The sequence below is a fragment of the Solea solea genome, chromosome 12, assembly GCF_958295425.1.
Source record: "Solea solea chromosome 12, fSolSol10.1, whole genome shotgun sequence".
In the NCBI taxonomy this organism is placed as follows: domain Eukaryota; kingdom Metazoa; phylum Chordata; class Actinopteri; order Pleuronectiformes; family Soleidae; genus Solea; species Solea solea.
The window spans coordinates 19,486,612-19,504,852 of NC_081145.1; the positions used below are offsets into that span (position 1 = coordinate 19,486,612).

General features: G+C 43.2%; 1 protein-coding gene across 7 annotated transcripts in view; it reads right to left on the reverse strand.

Annotated features, from left to right (window-relative positions):
- LOC131469629 (unconventional myosin-IXAa-like) overlaps positions 1-18,241 on the reverse strand; it is a 120,377-nt gene that overhangs the window by 7,942 nt on the left and 94,194 nt on the right. For 3 of the 7 annotated variants that reach the window (XM_058644810.1, XM_058644805.1, XM_058644809.1), the window contains 24 exons: positions 16,572-16,713; positions 14,438-14,633; positions 13,881-14,000; positions 11,659-11,734; positions 11,303-11,446; positions 11,057-11,096; positions 10,847-10,969; positions 10,257-10,337; positions 10,053-10,163; positions 9,555-9,677; positions 9,307-9,456; positions 7,869-8,170; positions 6,608-7,768; positions 6,342-6,426; positions 5,533-5,736; positions 4,117-4,214; positions 3,889-3,992; positions 3,582-3,802; positions 2,806-2,922; positions 2,326-2,514; positions 2,145-2,192; positions 1,921-2,032; positions 946-1,007; positions 643-835 (listed from right to left, as the gene is read on the reverse strand). In XM_058644810.1, the coding sequence (XP_058500793.1) occupies positions 643-835; positions 946-1,007; positions 1,921-2,032; positions 2,145-2,192; positions 2,326-2,514; positions 2,806-2,922; positions 3,582-3,802; positions 3,889-3,992; positions 4,117-4,214; positions 5,533-5,736; positions 6,342-6,426; positions 6,608-7,768; positions 7,869-8,170; positions 9,307-9,456; positions 9,555-9,677; positions 10,053-10,163; positions 10,257-10,337; positions 10,847-10,969; positions 11,057-11,096; positions 11,303-11,446; positions 11,659-11,734; positions 13,881-14,000; positions 14,438-14,633; positions 16,572-16,713 (4,202 nt within the window). The remainder of the gene's footprint in view (positions 1-642; positions 836-945; positions 1,008-1,920; positions 2,033-2,144; positions 2,193-2,325; positions 2,515-2,805; positions 2,923-3,581; positions 3,803-3,888; positions 3,993-4,116; positions 4,215-5,532; positions 5,737-6,341; positions 6,427-6,607; positions 7,769-7,868; positions 8,171-9,306; positions 9,457-9,554; positions 9,678-10,052; positions 10,164-10,256; positions 10,338-10,846; positions 10,970-11,056; positions 11,097-11,302; positions 11,447-11,658; positions 11,735-13,880; positions 14,001-14,437; positions 14,634-16,571; positions 16,714-18,241) is intronic. The other 4 variants (XM_058644811.1, XM_058644808.1, XM_058644807.1 and 1 more) reach the window with 4 other exon arrangements.

An 18,241-nucleotide genomic window follows, 5' to 3' on the forward strand; every position in this document is an offset into this window, starting at 1 on the left:
TGGAAGCACGTTGCTGTCATCTAGCGGTCGGAGTGTGAACTACACCCAGTTGATGGAGCGTTGGCTCGCCAGAGTTTTTAATTTTCGCAAATTGTCCACAAATTTGAGGGAAGTTGTGCTTCGATAAAAAAAATACATGCCAGCTTATTGGTTGCTTCTCATGCTGATATATATATCGGAATAGATTACATGTGAAGTTATTTGGAGATTTCGGTTTGTTGCATTTTCGCTACATTGGGCACTAACTAATATCGCAAATTTGCATCATAGCTAAATTTACTCTATCTATTGTATGCGCTATATTCAAATTAACAATCTCCACTTAATGTAGCATCAAAAACACAATTATTGAGTTTTTTTTATGTAACTGTAAATAAATTTAGGCATTAAGGGGACAACAATAATGAGAGTTAGTGTTATCATTATTATTATTAGAATAAAAATAGATATATCTATTACTAATAGACATAGGTGGTAGAAGTAGCAGTAAAAAATGCTAGGGTGGAGGATGAAGTGGAGGTAGTAATAGTAGCAGCAGTAGAACAGTAGCACTAGTATTCATAGTACTTTACGGGTTGTGCAGGCTGAATAGATTTAACTACAAACTGCTGTGTCTCAAACGTCCTCAGGTGTCAGTCTCACCTGTGTCCAGCCCCTGACGGAGTTCTTTGATCTTATTGGTGGAGCCCGACTTTCTGTAGATCCCCTCTGTGTAGAGGCCGTGCATCTCAATGTAGTTGATGAGTTTCTCCACCAGCTGTGGCACCAATCGCTCCTCATTCGTCAGACGGGACAACTCGACCCCGAACTGTCGGGACGACAGCTCCGGATCATACTTGTATTAAAAAAGCACAAGCACAGAGATTCCCATTAAGGTGTGCCTGATGGAGGAAGACTCTACTAAAACAGTGGTCAAAAAGAGTCAAAAAACATATCTCCACCTACCTTTTTACTGCACTTGGTCGTCATCTTGGAGCAGCACTTCCTGTGGCAGGCGTAGCGACACACTGCAGAAAACAGAACAACTCAATCAGACTAATTCTCCCAAAAACAGCTGCAGTCAGTCAGTCTGTCAGTCAGTCTGTCCCAAGCTCAAAGACCCACGCAAGTAAAAAGATGAGAGCGACAGAGTTTGGATGTGATGTCTATGATGCGAAAGAGCAGATGGAGCTTCTTAACCAGACAGAAGAAAGATTTATGAAAGGAGCAAGAGGTTTTTTTATCAAATCTTTCTGACACTCAGGGAGGCAGGGCAAGTCAGGGAGGTTTGACGATGACTGTGTGTGTAGGAGGGGGTGTAATGTGTTGTGTGAGTGGAAATAAACTATACGCATGGGCGTGAGTGCCTGTGGTAAGTGAGTTAGGGAGAACATTAGGGACTGCTGGTAGTATGTGTGTGCGTGTGTGTGTGTGTGTGTGTGTCTTGTCAGACTTGCAGATCTCTCTAGTCTGCTTTTAGGGCAAAAATAAGATATAAAATAATAATAAATAATATAATAATAAAATGTAAGGTGGGATGAGGTAAGATGCAACAATATTTGGATCAACTCCATTGTATCCATGTCTTTACACCAGATTAGCATTAGAACATTTGCTGTTTCTTCCTTTAGTTTCCACAACATTTAAAACTTTAAATCTATTCAACAACCATCCGACATAATCTGCAACACACACACACACACACACACACAATGTGAAACATGGAGATTTGAAACATGGAAAATCATCATTCTTCCAGGAATGATTCATCTTCATCTTTATTACTTTCCATCATTCCATGACTTCACCAAACAACCACCATTTCATCGGAAAAAACACATTGAAATTCTGGCTGTTATTTTGTGTGTGTGTGTGTGTGTGTGTGTGTGTGTGTGTGTGTGTGCGTGTGCGTGTGTGCGTGTGTGTGTGTCCAGTCCTCACGTTTGCAGACACAGGCTCTGTCCATCATCCAGATGAGGGATGAGCAGTACTCGCAGTAAGTGGGAATGCTGTACTGGGTTGACTTGAAGATGTGGCCATTATGTTCCTCCACCTGCAGGGGGCAGTGGAGACACCAGTCACATCAGATACATTTTTTTTAAAGCATTGTTTTTTAATTCTGAATTATCATTTTTTTGCTCAAACAAAAATAATTCTGGACTCACAATGTCCGTTTCCTTCTTTCTTGACTTTTTGCGCTCACGTTTAAGAGTCTGAAAAGAAAAAAAGATGAGTTACTAATTTTGAAATGTACAGATTATTTGTTTGTTTACATTTTCCAATATTTATCATAAAATCCATCAAAGTTATCTTTTCATCCATTCATCTAGTGTTTGTGTAAGTTACCCTGCCGACGGTTCCCTCCATGGGCTTGAACTCAGTCATGAATTCATCCAGGAAGACCTTAAATGTGTTCACCCACACTTTGACCGGTGACTCACTCCAGTCCCTCTGCTCCAGACGCATGGTCTTCTCCAGAATTTGCTCGAACAGTGCGTACAGATCCTTGTAACGGATACTTTTCCCGTCATCCATCTGGTGGATGAGAAAGAAAAAAATAGATCCCATTAAAGTCTGTAAGAAGGTCCTGAATCAATGCAGCAATTACATTTACCATCAAGAGTTCTTTATGGATTATTTTAGTTGTTGTTTTTTCTCTCCAGTTTATTTTTGCCCTCTAATGTGCCAGATTGGGCGTGGTCTCTGGACAAAGTAGTGCAGTACATGCCGGACGGATTAGACAATCACATTACAGTGTCTCAGGTTGAGCTCATTGTGTTATTCTGTTTTTGAAAACTTAGAAAGAAAGTAGTGGTGTGTGCTCACAGCCAGAGCAGTGGAGTATGAGTTGAGCATGTTGATCCTGAACTCCCTCAGTGCCTTCTTGAAGACGACGTCCACCATGGTGTCTTTCTTACTGTCCTCAGAATCCAGGTCAGCGATCTGGATGGAAAAAAAATAGCTTTCAAGTAAACAGTTCGGCAGAACAAGAGGTGGAACGTAAACAACATGGACAGAAAGCACACAAATGCTTATTCATGTGTAACAAGGAATACAGTGTTTAAAAAGTGGACTATGAACCCTAAAACTCAAACGCTGCATGAATATTCCTTCAAAACGAGATGTAAAAGAATCTTAGCACACAAATACACCATGTAGGACAATAATAGGTAAATGACATGTAACATGTAACATGTAATAGGATATTATAAAACTGATCCATCATATTTACACATCCTGGAGTGAAGACATTCAGACCTAAGATCTTAGGTTTACATGACATTGCGACCCCACAATGTCCCATTGTCATCGGCCTCATGAGGAGAACAGTGTTTTTAATCGACGAGTAAGCTTTGGAAATGTCCGTGAGCTGTTTAAAATGACAACTTAAAATGACATAAAGACATAAAGATGAATAAAGATATAAGATTCAGAGATATTAACTACATTACCTTTAAGAGAACATTCTCATAACGGACCGTGCAGGTAGGCAGGTTGTTAACTAATAAGTGCATCAGCTCATAAACCTGTTTGATCTGGATGAAAAGTATTAAGAGGACAGTAAGGTACGGCCTCAGCAGGCGCAGGTTTCACCCTCTCACCTTCTTCATGAGGAAGTCGTTCATGCTGCGGTAGTCGTGGGCTGACGAGAGGATGTGCAGCGAGTCGTTCTGCCACAGCGCGGGTTCCAGAGCGATGCTGCTGATCTTCACGCTGCGCCGCCGCTTCATTTTAGGAGACGGCTCCTTGTTCTCGTTACTGTCCCTCGCTCCCTGAGAGGACGCTGCCTCCAGGTCCGGACTGCGGGGAGGAGACGGGCCTTCTAGGAGACAAAGAGTGGTGGTTGTGTTAGTGTGCGGTGGTGTGACTCTCAGAAACCTGAAGACGGACAGCATATAATGTTATTACCATGTGTTTCTACAGATTCACTCCTGCTCGTCTGCTTCTCTCGGGACAGTTTTTTCTCTCCGTGCTTCGACTTGCTCCAGAATCGCATCTTCCCTCTCATCCTGCTAAATGACAAACAGCTGATTAACTGAAAGATCACCTGATTTAAAGATTGATGTCCACCAAAAGAGATACATGTCCATGTCTGTGTCGCTCTGCAGTGGTAAAATAAACCTGTGGTGGATTTACCTTCCGTCATGGCTGGAGGTTTTCCTGAGGACCTCAACCTTGCCCAGGTCTCCCGATGACATCGTCTTATGGATCTTCTTCTGGTCCTTATGAGACGGCTGGACAGCAGAGAAAAAGAACAAGGCGATGAAAACAAATATATATATATATACGTATATATTACAATTTCAGTCAGCTGACCAGAGTCTGGACCAGAGCCTGGTCAGCTGATCAGGTTTCATCCTTTGTTGGACGCTGCAGTTTCGGTGGGTGAAGTGCAGTAGCATTTAGTCCAGCTTAGTCTTTGTGGACTAAGATACATGCATTCTAAACACTGACACTATAAAATGTTAGGGTTATATTATGATTATATGATCTGTTCAAAATTCTACTGAGAAAAAACCCCACTACTGTGAGGGACTGGAGAAATCAGTGGGCATCACAGTTAACGGCGCTAATGTTGAGAGAGTGTGAGGTGCAGAAACAGTAATCATGCACTCATGGAAAAACGGCGTGGTTAGTGAGAAGTTACTCTAGTGGATGTTTAAATGACTCCAGCATGCAGCAGCAGCAGCAGCAGCAGCAACAGAGGGCGTGTTGTGCGGCACAAGGTGGAGCGACGTGTTTGCAGGACAGGCCAGCTGTTGGAGGTCAAAACGTGAGCGTGAAAGTGAAGATCTTCTTCACCTAGAATTCATTTGATAAGGCTGCCAACAAACAGCAGCAGGCCATCAATGTAAAGCTGTAGCTGCTGCATTTAATGACATGCTATACAGTGATTATGGAGGGATGGCACGATAGCACTTTTTCGTGCCTCATACCAGAGTATCGACCACATTCATTTTAAACTATGGACATGTTAACAACTAATTTGTGCTATTTTGAGCTCCTTCAAAGACATCATTCTCCAACTGTGTCACAAATCTTCTTCTCCCAAGAAAAAGAACAACATGACACAGCTAAAATACTGTTGCTGGACTGTATCGGAGTTTACATCTATTGGCTCATTCCTAATAGTGATACTAACACAATGATCAGAAAGAGATCCAATCATTACATTACAATCAAATGAGAAACATTTGCTTCTAAAAAGGTGAAGCTGTTGCTCTCTTCAGTTTAATGTCACTGCGATGTCACTTGGTGACTTATCTTATAGAAGATTCACCGCTAAAACATTGCAGTTTTCCTCAGATAGAGCTATAACCAGAAACACTTGTTACTTTGACAGAATTCAAACACGTCACAGCGGAGTGAAGCTTTGAGAGTCCATGCTGACGGTCGGTTTGAGTGAAGCAAAGAAACAACAGGGTTAAACAGCTCCTCCCCAGCTGCTCGGCCAGGTCCACCTGAGAAGGAGGTGGACGGGGAGGCAGTGATGCGGAACGGACAGGAAACGTGTTAGGAGGTCACGGGACCTCTGGAGATCCGGTATTTTACCATCTCTGAGTCACTGTGACAGTCAGCCTCGGGATGGGTGTGTGTGGGAGACAGGGAGGGGGGTAGCGTGTGGGAGTGGGCGGGAATGTAGTATTCGTCGTCGTCGTCCGACTGCGTCGCTCCCTCAGAGTTACAGCGGGTGAGGAAGTCGGAGCGCGTCCGGGACATTCGAGCTTTCTTTTTAGGGCCCGGACGGCCTACCTGCTACCAGGCAATCACAGGAACATCAGGTCAGCTCAGCGGCTCCCTCTCGTGCATGTGTGTGTGTGTGTGTTTATGTACACGTGAGATTTTGGAGAATGTCATCTTTTGGTTCAATTACTCTCTGGTGGAAGTTGTTGTTGTGAGATACTGGAAACATTTCTGACCACTGAGAGACTCACGTCCCTGACCAAACACTAGATCTGTGAAAGCTGTCATCGTACACACATAACACTTATTGTGTTTTAAAGGTACATTGCCTGAGAAATGTATTGCATTCAGTGATAAGAGGACCATGATATGTCACTGAGATATGAATGTGGATTGCAGTACCTGATTTGATCACCAATGGCCACATTCTTACATATCTTTATTGGTAGTTTTATTGTTTGTGATAACTGTTTTTCTCTTTCTCATGTCGTTCACAATTGTCTCTTATTTCTAGAGCTGCAATTAGAAACTTGAAAATGATCTCATTCCAAAGTAGTAGAATGAGTTTCTTGCAGTTTAACATAAATGTAATCTCAACATAGAGATGAGTTTCCACACAGTACAACAATCAAACAATGTGCACATGTCTCACAATCACACACGTCTCTGTGTCCTACCTCTCTGTTTCTGGATCCAGCAGATTTAGAGTCGTCTCTGAACATGGCAAGAGATCGTTCTTGGTTCACCAAATCCTTATCTGACCTGCAGAGGACGAGAAGACTTGAATCTAATGCAGTATATTGTATGTCTGCAATTGTAAACCACATAATCAATACTTCATTAATTCATTATTTAACTCTATGATCTCCATAATGACATATCAAGCATATCAAAGCAGATTAGACAAACAAACGTCCTCCAGGTGAGACCATGGGTCACTCACTTGGAGAAGGGCAGCTTGCGTCTGGGCGGGGAGAACACCGTGTGGGACGGTTTCTCCAGCATGTTCACGATCACAGTCTGGGATGAGCTCTTCTTCTGGGCTTTGGGTGGTTTGGTTTCCAGGATCACACTGGGAGCCTGTACTGGCTGGACCACACTCTTTTCCTGCTGATCTGGGGGAACATCCGGCTTTGGCTCCAGGACGATCTGGATGTCCACCTCAGAGGGGCAAAGCCCTGGGGCTTCTGGACTTGGTCCTTGAGTGGCTGAGGAGTGCACAATCAGTGGCTTGTTCACCCCATTTATATCTCTTCTCACCTGGGTTAATGTCTCACCCGTACTCTTGATGTCTGATCCCACCTCCAAGCCTGCAATGGGTGTCATTTGAGAGTCAGATGCTGCTGCTCCTGTTTGAGGAGCCTGTTCTATGGTCTGGGCTGTCAGCAGCTTCTCCTCATCAACAGGACTCTCCTTCTGCATACTGATTAAAACCACTACTGGCCTTCGAGATGCGGACTCCCTTCGCTCTTTGTAAGATTTGCTGGGGCTTTCAAATTTTGGCTCATGAATTGGACTTTGGTCAGAAGAAATATAAAACTTTGCCCTGGGAACCTCCACGATTGGCTTTTCGTTATAGTTTGAGTCTCTCAGCCTCTCGAGTGGGTAAATATCTGGAGCTTGGGATTGTTCTTGACGAGCAGTCAAACCTCCAGAGCCTTCAGTCTCCATGTCACTGAGAAGTTCAAAACTTCCTTGACTAGCTGGGGATCCTCGGGGGGAAAGTCTGTGATGTTCGTCCAGTTGAGAGGTGCTGCCGTCGATGACGGAGTCCTCTTGCACTGGACATTCCAGACTGGTACTGCGGACCTTCAGAAGCTCCAAGCTGAACTGAGCCTGCTCCAGCTCTCTCATCCGCCTGCTCTCTCGCTTTGACCGGCTCTTTTGGCCGGTCTCATCGATGCTCTTGCTTCGCTCTGAGGTCTCGTCTCTGTCTGTCTCTCTCACGTCCACCAAAACTGGTTTGGGGTGTTCAGACATTCCAGCAGAAATGTCCTGGACACATCTTTCCTGTCCTGATGAGGTGAGGTCCTCCATGGTCACTGCATTCACCTCTGCTACTGGACTGCCGAGTTTGCCATGCTGTTCCTTTAGGCTTCTGAACCTGAAGAGACAAAAAAAAGTGTCATTTAAAATGCAATTCTAAACATACTCAAAGACACAAAGCTTCAGTTGCTTATCTTCTACTTCACACTTCAACTCACCTGAGTCGAGCCAGGTATCCTCTGCCCAGCGTCTGCAGCTGTGTCACCGCCCCGAGTGTCCGACAGTAGCGGCTCCTCTCTCTGAATCCTCTCCAGGCCGTTTGAACGGTCACAGCCGCCACAGACCTGCGGCGGCAGCAGTTCCTCCAGCTCCTCTGTATGACAACGGCCGACTCCTGCCACTTGAGGAACTTCCTGCGCTCCACGTAGCTCCTCCATGCCGCCTGCAGACAAACCGCAGCGCCCTCCTCTATGCCCGCATCCATGGCGGACTGTTTATAAAGGCAGCATCGCCACCATTGCTGCAGGAGAATGTTCAGAGCAGATGTTGTGTTTAGTTACAGGGGGAAAAGCTGCTTTTAGATCGATTCCTCACTTTTGCAACGTTTCCCTTGAATGGAGTACAAAAGTAGACAGTAGCGTTTGACAAAAACATGCATGTCATCCAAACCACAATGAAGAAATGATTGATTTCCCCATGTTTGTGTTGATTTGTTACAAACAAATCACAATATCCTCAGAGCAGCACTCGACTAAATTGAAGTAAAGTTTGTGAATTTGATTTTTCTGTTTTGCATGGCCAGTAACGTTATGTCTGAATAATGGGATACAGTATGACCGCCTTATCTGGCACCTGCATCTGGCAGACATTACAGGAAAAATAATTGCATAATTTTGTTTTGACCTCGGAAAAAGGTCATTTTCTTCCTGTTCAATGTCAACCAATTTTTTTTCTGACAAACTTTCCAAAGGTTTTTTTTTCTGCAGATATCCATTTCCAACCTCAGCCTCCTCAGTTTTACACTGTTGTCAGTTTGTATGTTAAAACTTCAATGATTTTTTTTCTGCACCTAAACGTTATCTGTGCTTCATTGGCTCCTGATTGAGTGGCTTGTTTTCTTTCAGCCTGACAGATATTTGGACAGCTTCACTCTCAGTACTCGTCCAGAACAAACAAAGCAGCCGTGGCCTGAATACAGTGTTTTCTTCTCCTGTTCTTTCTCTTTCTCTCTCGAAATAACAGTACGTCACAAGTCATTTTATATCTATTTAGTAAACAATAAAACATAAAAAAGCTCCCACTTTTAATTGCTTAAATTATTATCAATGTTTTTGTGTTTTTGGTGATGGTTTATTTTGTGGGTCTTGACTTTTCAGCCTAATTTCCCAGTGAAAACTAAACAAAGTGTTAGTTGTTACACTTATGAACTACTAATGATTATATTTAAGAGAAAGAAAAGTGAATTATCTAGTAGATAATGATAGACACTATAAGTTATAAATGTGGACCGTCAAATCTGATCAGCAATGAACATGAGTCAGCCAGCGATGTGAACATATAAATATCCTTAATGGACTATTTCAATTCCTACTGAAATGTTGGGTGAAAGACTCATCGATTAAAGTTATTGATTAATGTTCAACAACAACGTCCCACCTGGATGGCACAGGCAGCTTGTCTCATGTCGACAAAGTGCCTCCTCTCCAGCATGGCCCTGAAGCGGCGCTGCAGTGTGACGATTCGCCGCAGGACTTCCTGATGGAGGAGGGTTTGGAGTCTCTGACGCTCTGCCTCCCGCAGGAACACCTTCATCATACATGGGAAACGTTATGAATTTCACAAACACATGCACTGCATAACACAGCAGTCAAATATATGAGGCGGTTCACCAGAATTCATCATACCATTGTGTTGCCCACTTGGTACCCAGCAGGCAGCAGGTGGATCCGTCTGAAAAATTCCCTGATACCTGACTTGGTCGCGCTCGTGCCTCGAGGCAGCAGCACGTGAAAGTGATGCACAAAGTCCTGCAACGTAGCATACAGGTGAGAAAACTGGGATTCTGATGGTTTATTGTGATCGTCAAGGTACATACACACTACATATGCACTGTAATAAAATACACATATGATAGGATGATAAAAAATAAGATTTCTCCTGACACAAAACAATCTCAGCAATTATATAACCACAAAAAGCTGCCATTTATTTACCTTTTAGAAAAAATATCAGAATTGTGATTATAAAGCACTCATACTAAGAATCCCATCTGTTCACATTTGCCTCGGGCAAAAAATGGGATGTCTCTCCCAAATCATGGCACCCAAGCAAGCAGATTCTTATCAATATAAGCCTTAAATACAAAAAGAAGACAAAACGACAACATAGAGGGAGCGGATTACCTGGAAGGTGTATTTGATGCTGTATCCTGACTGGCGTATCCGGACGGTTTCCAGCATACCCGTGTATCGGAGCTGCCTGAGCACCAGACTGTCATTGAAACGCAACGGCAGCTGAGTGAGAGACAGACGGAGACGGGAGTCAATACAACGGAGTCCGAATCAACCATCGGTCGTCATCACAGGCTCTGATAACGCAGCCATTACCTTCTCAGCATTGGATCGAATACACTTGACAAAATAAGGCTCCGACTGATCAAGCGTCTCCATCAGCTTATTAAGGGACGCCTGCAAGCACAAACGACTGACATCACATCTTCATCCAATGACAATAAAGACCTTTATCAGCCACTCATGTCATGTGTTACTACAACATTAAAAAAAAAGAGGTCCAGTCCTATTTAAAGCCTCACTGCATTTATGGAGTGAGAGCAAAAGAGTGAGTAAAGTGGTGTCAGGTGTCTTGGCAGACACGTAGACAATCCTTATAAACATCTTTGAGAACTGACTGTGTGGTCAGCTGTGTCCTCAGTCCAGTCAGGGTAAAGAAAAGAATCAACCTCAGATAAAACAACAGGCAAACAAAGGCCAATAAATGAGACATGATGTGAGGAGAACGACGCCCCGGTGAAAGTAATGGAAAGTGAACACTTTCTTTCCATTTCATTACACTCGACAGGAATTTTTTAATTATCCTTATTTCTTTTTCTGTTTCCATTTCTGAAAATAATCTGCTGTGTCACTTCTATTTTTGTAATTCTCCACAGTGTCCAGCAGAGGGCGACCGCAGCACTGACCTGGAACTGTGCACTGATGCTGGGCGGTTTCTTCTTCTTGTGCAGGTGAAGGAGAGACTTGGTGATGCGGTCGTGCAGCGTCACACTGCTCAGGTAGCGCAGAGACTTGATGTCCAACAAGTGCTGCACACATGAAAGACACACACCATTAAACCCAGCATGTTAATGGTTTTAGTGGAGTGCCATGTGTTGTTTTTCTCTGTGCCTCACCTTGGGAAGGGCCGGCTTGCTTTTGCAGTTTTTGTTTCTCCTGAAGATGAGAAAGGTAGTTTTCCTTTAGTAGATATTAAATGTAGTTCACAAAATAATGAACAAAGAGTGTTTTCTTCTAAACTAAACCATAGTAAAACCTATTTTCCCTTTGTTGGAGACTGACTGTACTGATAAAAGACATCCAGCTGAGTCGAGTCTACACATGATGAGTTTAGGTTGAGTGTGTCAGGTTGTCTCACTCACAGTAGAATACCCTGAGCTCTCTCCAGGAGTTTGCTGTTGGTCGTATTGAGGAAAATCCCGTCTTCTTCCAGAGCGGGACTTCCTGTTGACGACAGGCGACTCGACCTGAAGCTGCGACCGTTACAGCCAACACCGTAGCCATCCCTACAGGACACATGAGTACACAAGATGGCATGATTGTTAACATTAACACTAAAATGAAGGCCCAAGAAAGAAAGAATTGAATCTTGGTGGTGATCCACGTACAAATTAAGATATTTTTTGTTAATAACTCTTATTCCTTTGAATCCTGAACCATGTTGAGCTATTCTTTTAAAAAAAATAAAATAATGAAATCAGTATCCTCTCTGACTCACCTGCTGGCTTTCTCATTCAGAGCATTGGTGCCTTGAAGGTCAGACAAAGGGGTGCGAGGATTCTTTCTAGTGATGCCTGGATAGAAGAATAGAAGGAATAAAACAACATATGAGTTCACTGGATTCATCTACATGGATTTCACTCACTCCCAAATCCAGACCCCTTCCACCCTTCTTCTACTTTCTCCCACTTGACTACTTCCTTCTTATATTATTGTCAGTCTGGTGTTTTCTTTCACAATTTTATCCAACGATTAAAACTTCATCTTGCACTTGTCATTTCCTTGCGTTACTGTCATTTACCTTACGTTTGTATGACCATTTCAGGACCAGTCGTGCACACGGAGACCAAAACCTGGTCCTAATGAGGTCGAAAGTCATTTCTGAGGAACTTCTTATAATGCAAATATGGTTAAGTTTAGGGATTTAGAGTAAATTAATGAAGGTCGATGCTTTAAGACGAATAACTGCTCATATGCTGGTTAACTTAACTTAATTTAACACAAATACTGAAAACTGTGACCTGCACCTCATAAGCTCTCTCTGATTAATTATAATATGTTAAATACCAGTAAAGAAATACGCAATGTGCTGGTTGACTTCGGATTATGTGACAACCTATGTCTTGGCTGTGATCGGCAACTTCCTGGGGTCTGATATCTGCTCCATTATTAAACGCCTCATCTTACAAAAATCAATCTCAATCTCAGGACCTATCAGCTATCATCTGCCGATGAATCACCATCTGTTTATAGAGATTAGCAAGGAATAAATGTGATTCACAAAATTAATTTTAATTATAAAAAAAACCCTTTCATTTTGTGGCTGTTAAACATTGTAAAAATGTAAAGTACATGCTCACATGTCTATGTTGTGTGTGTTTTAAGTGAGGACTATAAATGATGTGCCAGAGGTTATATCCATGCTTAATGTTGTATCCTTTAATGCCACGCTGTTGTGTCACTGTCAAAATCTACATATCTGATAATAAGAATTAAGAATTTAATGTTATTAATCCCCTTAGGGTGAGTGTTCCTCTGCATTTGACCCATCCTAGAATTAGGAGCAGTGGGCTGCCACACTGAGTAGCACCTGGGGAGCATTGGGGGTTGGGTACCTTGCTCAGGGGTACCCCAGCCCTTTTTGGCCAGGTGGGGATTTGAACGGGTGACCCTCCGGTTACAAGCCAAGTTCCCTTTTCCACTTGGCCACGGGCTGCCCAAAACCTCATCTTTAAGTGCCCTTAACCTAGAAACCCCTTAAAAAAACATTCTTTCCTCAAAAACACATTTCAGAGCTGGCAGCTGTAAAAGCGAGAGTCATGTCACTGAGACGCGTAAGCACACGACAACAAAGTCAACCAAAGCCACAAACATATGGTTATCAGATAATCCAGGGTCTTCATCGAAGCCACATTGTTGTGATTCATTTGTGTGATCACTCGTGTGTGTGTGTGTGTGTGTGTGCTGATGAGACAGAGCAGCGCACACAAAGGCCACAGCGTCTCATATTCAGGGTCTTATTAGCAGCTGTAATAAAACCAGTTCACTGAGGCTGAAAATCATAAGGGATCTATAATTCACAACCTGACCACAAAAGGCCCCTTTTTCCATTACAGCCTGGAATTGATTTCTTTGATTGGGCTGAGCCTCGTGAAAAAGCTTCTGATTGAGATTCACACTGAAATGGAAAATAGCAGCACCTTTTTTTTTTTGTCCAGATTCAATGAGCAGACATTTAGGAAATGATTACATTCTACTGTATATCACACAGGGAGTATAGTCGTCATATGATGATCTTAACAATAAAACGACCTTCAGGTGACCAAGCAATGTCACTATTATTTCAATTTGAGGTGCAGGAATAGATTGTGTGACCCTGCAAACATATTATCATAATATAGAATAACAAAGACGGCCACAGAATTCCATAAACTAATAATGTAATAAAAATGTAAATCATTCATGTATACCCAGGTAAAAAAGACAGCAATATCAAGGCAGTGTGAAGTAAATATCATAAAGTTTAATCTTTAATCTTTAAGATCTTTATTCATTTAAAGATCTTAAAGATTTGCTTTTCCGCTTCTATTTCAGAAAAAGTTGATCTGTCTTTACCCCGTTTCCTATAAACTAAAAACAATTGTCCTTCATGATGAATGAATATGAATAACTTTAGTAATATGAGGCTGGGGGGGGGGGGGGGGGGAGGGGGTTACGTACTGTACTTCTCATCTTTGCATCTTTGAAGGATCTCGAGACTCCTCTGGTGAACCGGGTGGTGGAGGAAACTGAAGCTATCGACAGTTTTGACAGCAGTGCAGGGAACAGCTGCATCATTCCCTAGAATTATGACACACACACACACACACACACAGAGACATTTCAAGTGAAAACAACAAAGACAAAAAAACCTCAGAGATAAGTCGATGATAAGAGGCTCGTTGCAGACGCTTTATGAAAATAAACACAGCAGAAGAAAAATAAGATCTCCTCCTCCTCCTCCTCCTCCTCCTCACTATAAACAGTACAATCACAATTTCAAGGTAAAACTCCCAAAACACACCCTGTTGTTCTTGGCCCAATTAAAACAGGAATTTGGACGGCACAGTATGGAGCACAGCTTTCTTTACAGTAATGAATTGCAGTTTTGGTAAGTGGGTGTTCAGCGGTGGACTGACAATCATCTATTGGCAGAAACAGTCGTGAATGGAGGTAAAAACAACCAAATCAACCGTCTCGGAGCAGCACTCCAACTCCGGGAGAAAATATTGTGTTACCTGTTTTTTTGTGCGTGTGCCTGCGGCCCGCCTCCCTGAAAGCCACCATGGCTCTGAAGTAAGCTCGCAGCACAGCCCAGCGGAAGGTCGCCACGGGGTCGATGCCCATCAGGCCGCAGATGAACGCGTTCTTGCTGCTCTTCAGCAAGGCCACAATGTCGGGACGCATGTGGTCGGTGTTCTTCTCCCTGAAGTCCTAGACGGAGGGGGAACAGAGTGTGTGTCATCACAATGAAGCAAAGACGCGTCACGACATAAAACATTTGGTTAAACCCAATCACACGACAAAACACAGGCGGGAGTTTGTGAGTTTTTAATCGTTTGTTAAACTGTGGAAAACCTGTCGGCAGCACAGTTCACAACTATTTACGGGGATATGTTTCCCTGCCGTTCGTTCGCAGTTAAAGGAACAGGGAGATGGATGAGATGAGAGGAGACTGTTAGGATGACACCACATACTGTGTTTTCAGACCATCTCACACGTGGTCATGCTCATGTCTTTCTCTTCTCTCATCTCCACACAGATGACCGCAAAAAGATTACAAAAACAAAATAATCGAAAAGGATTGTTACAAAACGCAGGCTTTCGTTCTGAAAATAACATTTAAACGATGTAGCGGTGTCTGACTTCACATTTAGCATTCATTCAGTGGAATCAGTGGAGTGAAGATGTATACAATATACAATCATTTATAGTTACTTTACGGCAAATTCGAAATGTCATGTTTTTACGTGCAATAAATTCCATTTGTTTCCACGAGTAATCATATGAAATAATCGTGATTTAGATTTTGACCCAGATAATCGTGATTTTTTTTCCATAATCGAGCAGACGTGCCACGTAGCCACGACGCCCTTGTTTCCTGACTGTGTTGCATGTTGGACAAATGCAAAAATGTCAAAACAAGCAGAATTACTAATGACCAAAGAGAATTACAATTGGTCAAAGAAATGGACCATTATATTTTGGTTTGTCATTCACTTTTGCTTCTCTGCTATAACATTTGGCGTAAAAAAAAAACCCCTGTCAAACATCAGAGTGAGGAAGGACATATTTGTTACGACTAGATCACCAGCGCGTCGTCTTCTGTTTTTTAACTGTCGTTTGCTGGCGTGTTCTGTCGGATCATCATCCCATGATCCGACAATGCTTTCCCCATGCCGTGATGTTCTCACTGAGAGACAGCCAGCAGCACAAATGACACACTGTCTGTTTAAAGTGAACTGAATGTTCTCGATGTTTTGTGAGGCCACGTTAACACCAAGTCCAAGTACAAGTCTATGGCAAGTTTGAAGGAATTCTTGAGACGTTCTTGAGCTGTCGAGTTCACAATAGAAGAAAACACTTTGATTTGTGAGGTCGTTGTGTGACAGTTGACTTCTGACCAGCAGAATCAAATCAGACGATCCTTGAGTCCAGGTGAAGGTTTGAGCCAAACGTTCTTGAAATCGCACCATCACAGGAATGTAGACGGACGACCTGAAAACAATTGCCGGCGTGGAGGCGGGAAAAGATCTTTAACAAGAAACAGGCCCCAGAAGTCTGTGATGGATGTTGGAAAAGTGTAAGGCAGGGGAGTTCCTGACTGTGCTGGTACAGTAGTAGATTACATCTTTATGTGGCTCTAAAATGATGAACTCCTCCTTTCATCTCCACGTTTGGGACACGGCAAACAAGTGTTCAGTACATCCTTTACATTAGAAATGACATCGACCGCACGCTTTCTTTCTTTGCGGCGGTTGTTAGGCAGTAACTGAATACTCTACTCTTCTGTAAACCCTCAAAGGTATGATCTCTGCACATGATCTGTGTCAGCTGCGAAGAGACACATTTCACACCAAACAGCTCCTTGGCTCTCAGCAGAGACGGGACTTTCCACATCCACAATAACCAACTGTTACGGATTTATATTAGAGTCAAACAATGTGATACGCTCCAGCACATGTGCTTCTTATCAAAACGCAGCTGGGGGGGAGGGGGGGGACTGAACAGAGAGATGGATTTTACTGGAGAAAACAGAACAACAGGTAGGTCCGCAGCAGACTTTCAGGACTCACACAGCTGCTTTGTGTAGAATCCCAGCAGCTCATTATACAGTAGTGCAGTCATTTATCAGACATACTCCGGTCTTACCTTGACTCCATACTTGACTTTACCGGCGTAGTGTCTGATGATGAAGGCCGGCTCCATGACGGCGGGGAACTCGATGTAGCTGTTCCCTTCATGCTGACGCTTGAACTTGTCCAGCAAGGTTTGATTGGACGCCTGCGGGAAACTACACAGACAGAGATTCGGTCAAAGTCAGGTTCAAAATCAAGACATTATTATCAGATTAAAAAAAACAACACACACACTTTGGATTTCATGCACAAATCCAACGTAATGACAATAACAAATGAGAACACAATGCAATCTCTGCAACAGTCGTGAGTGACTCCCCTTCTATTGCCTCTAATGTTACATAGATGACTTTTCCGGTGGTCGTGCTCCACATTAGGGGAATGAAACAGCTCCGATTCTCCACTCCTCTTCCTCAAAACCCTCAGGGATTCAAACGCAACATTACAGCTCAGATTTAACCAAACCTTTTAACCGAGAAGACGAGCTCTTCGCGGCACTCTCTCTTTTTAACAGTACACTGCATTTCAAAAACACCAAAAAGACCAATCAGCAGGCTGCAGAATTGCTCTTGTGGACGGATTACCCACTCACACAAACACACAGGTTCACGCACTGCTATTCTTTTAAGGACTCACATTAAATTCCATTCATTTGGACAGGCTAAACAAAGCCTTATCCGACCTAACCACGATTCCTATCTTAGCCCTGAACTTAAGCAGTTGGCTCGGCTACATTAGGACCAAGTTTTCGTCTCCATTAGGACTTGTGGTCCTGACACGAGCAGTATTTATGACAGACAAGGTCCTAAAGAGATCACAAATCAAAGAACACACACAAAATAAAGAGCAGAACCTCTACTTTTTACCGAGAAGCATGTTTCATATCAGCTGAACTTCTCCTCCCTACACATCTGAAACACACTCCCGCCTGCGTCGTATCCACAGGAGTCGTGGAGTTTAATGCTGTTACAGGAGAAATGAACCCCCGCACTCGCCTCCTATCCTGCAGTAACCTAATGCACTTCACCAGAGGCCCCGAAGCTCTGCAAACTCCACTAACTGTGAACAATGAGATCTCTAAGCGTCTTCCTCTCTCTCTCTGTGTAATCATTTAGTATGAAGATCCTTCCTGTGGCAGCAGAAACCGCAGGAGAGGTCCATCCTCCCACCCCTCATTTTGGTTTTTTTCTTTAGAGGTTCACCTTTGACCCCAATTCCCCCAAAAGGGGTTCCTCTTCTGCACAGATAGTGGAGTGAGATGTGTTTTTATGCAAGAGGAGTGGGAGAGCACTGGGTTTGATTATGGAGACCGAAGCAGCGTGCTGACCAAGAGAGGATTTCACAATAGAGGACGGAGAGAACAACTGAAACAGGATCTGGTGACGCTGGTGTAAGGAATCAGGATTCTGGTCGGTCTATATAAATCACCCTAATGCACAAGACGACTGCACACGGATCGGTTTGGCTCGTCAATTCACCACTTGTGCTATCGAAACATGTTTAGTTTGACATCGCAACGTCGGGTTAAAGTGAAATCTGTTGTGCTTTTAAAACAACACAAGTGAAGAAAATCTGCAAAATCATTCACAATCATAGGCTGATTTGTGCGTTACACCCTGGACAGGTCGCCAGTCCATCACAGGGACACATAAAGACGAACAACCATCCACTCTCACACCTATG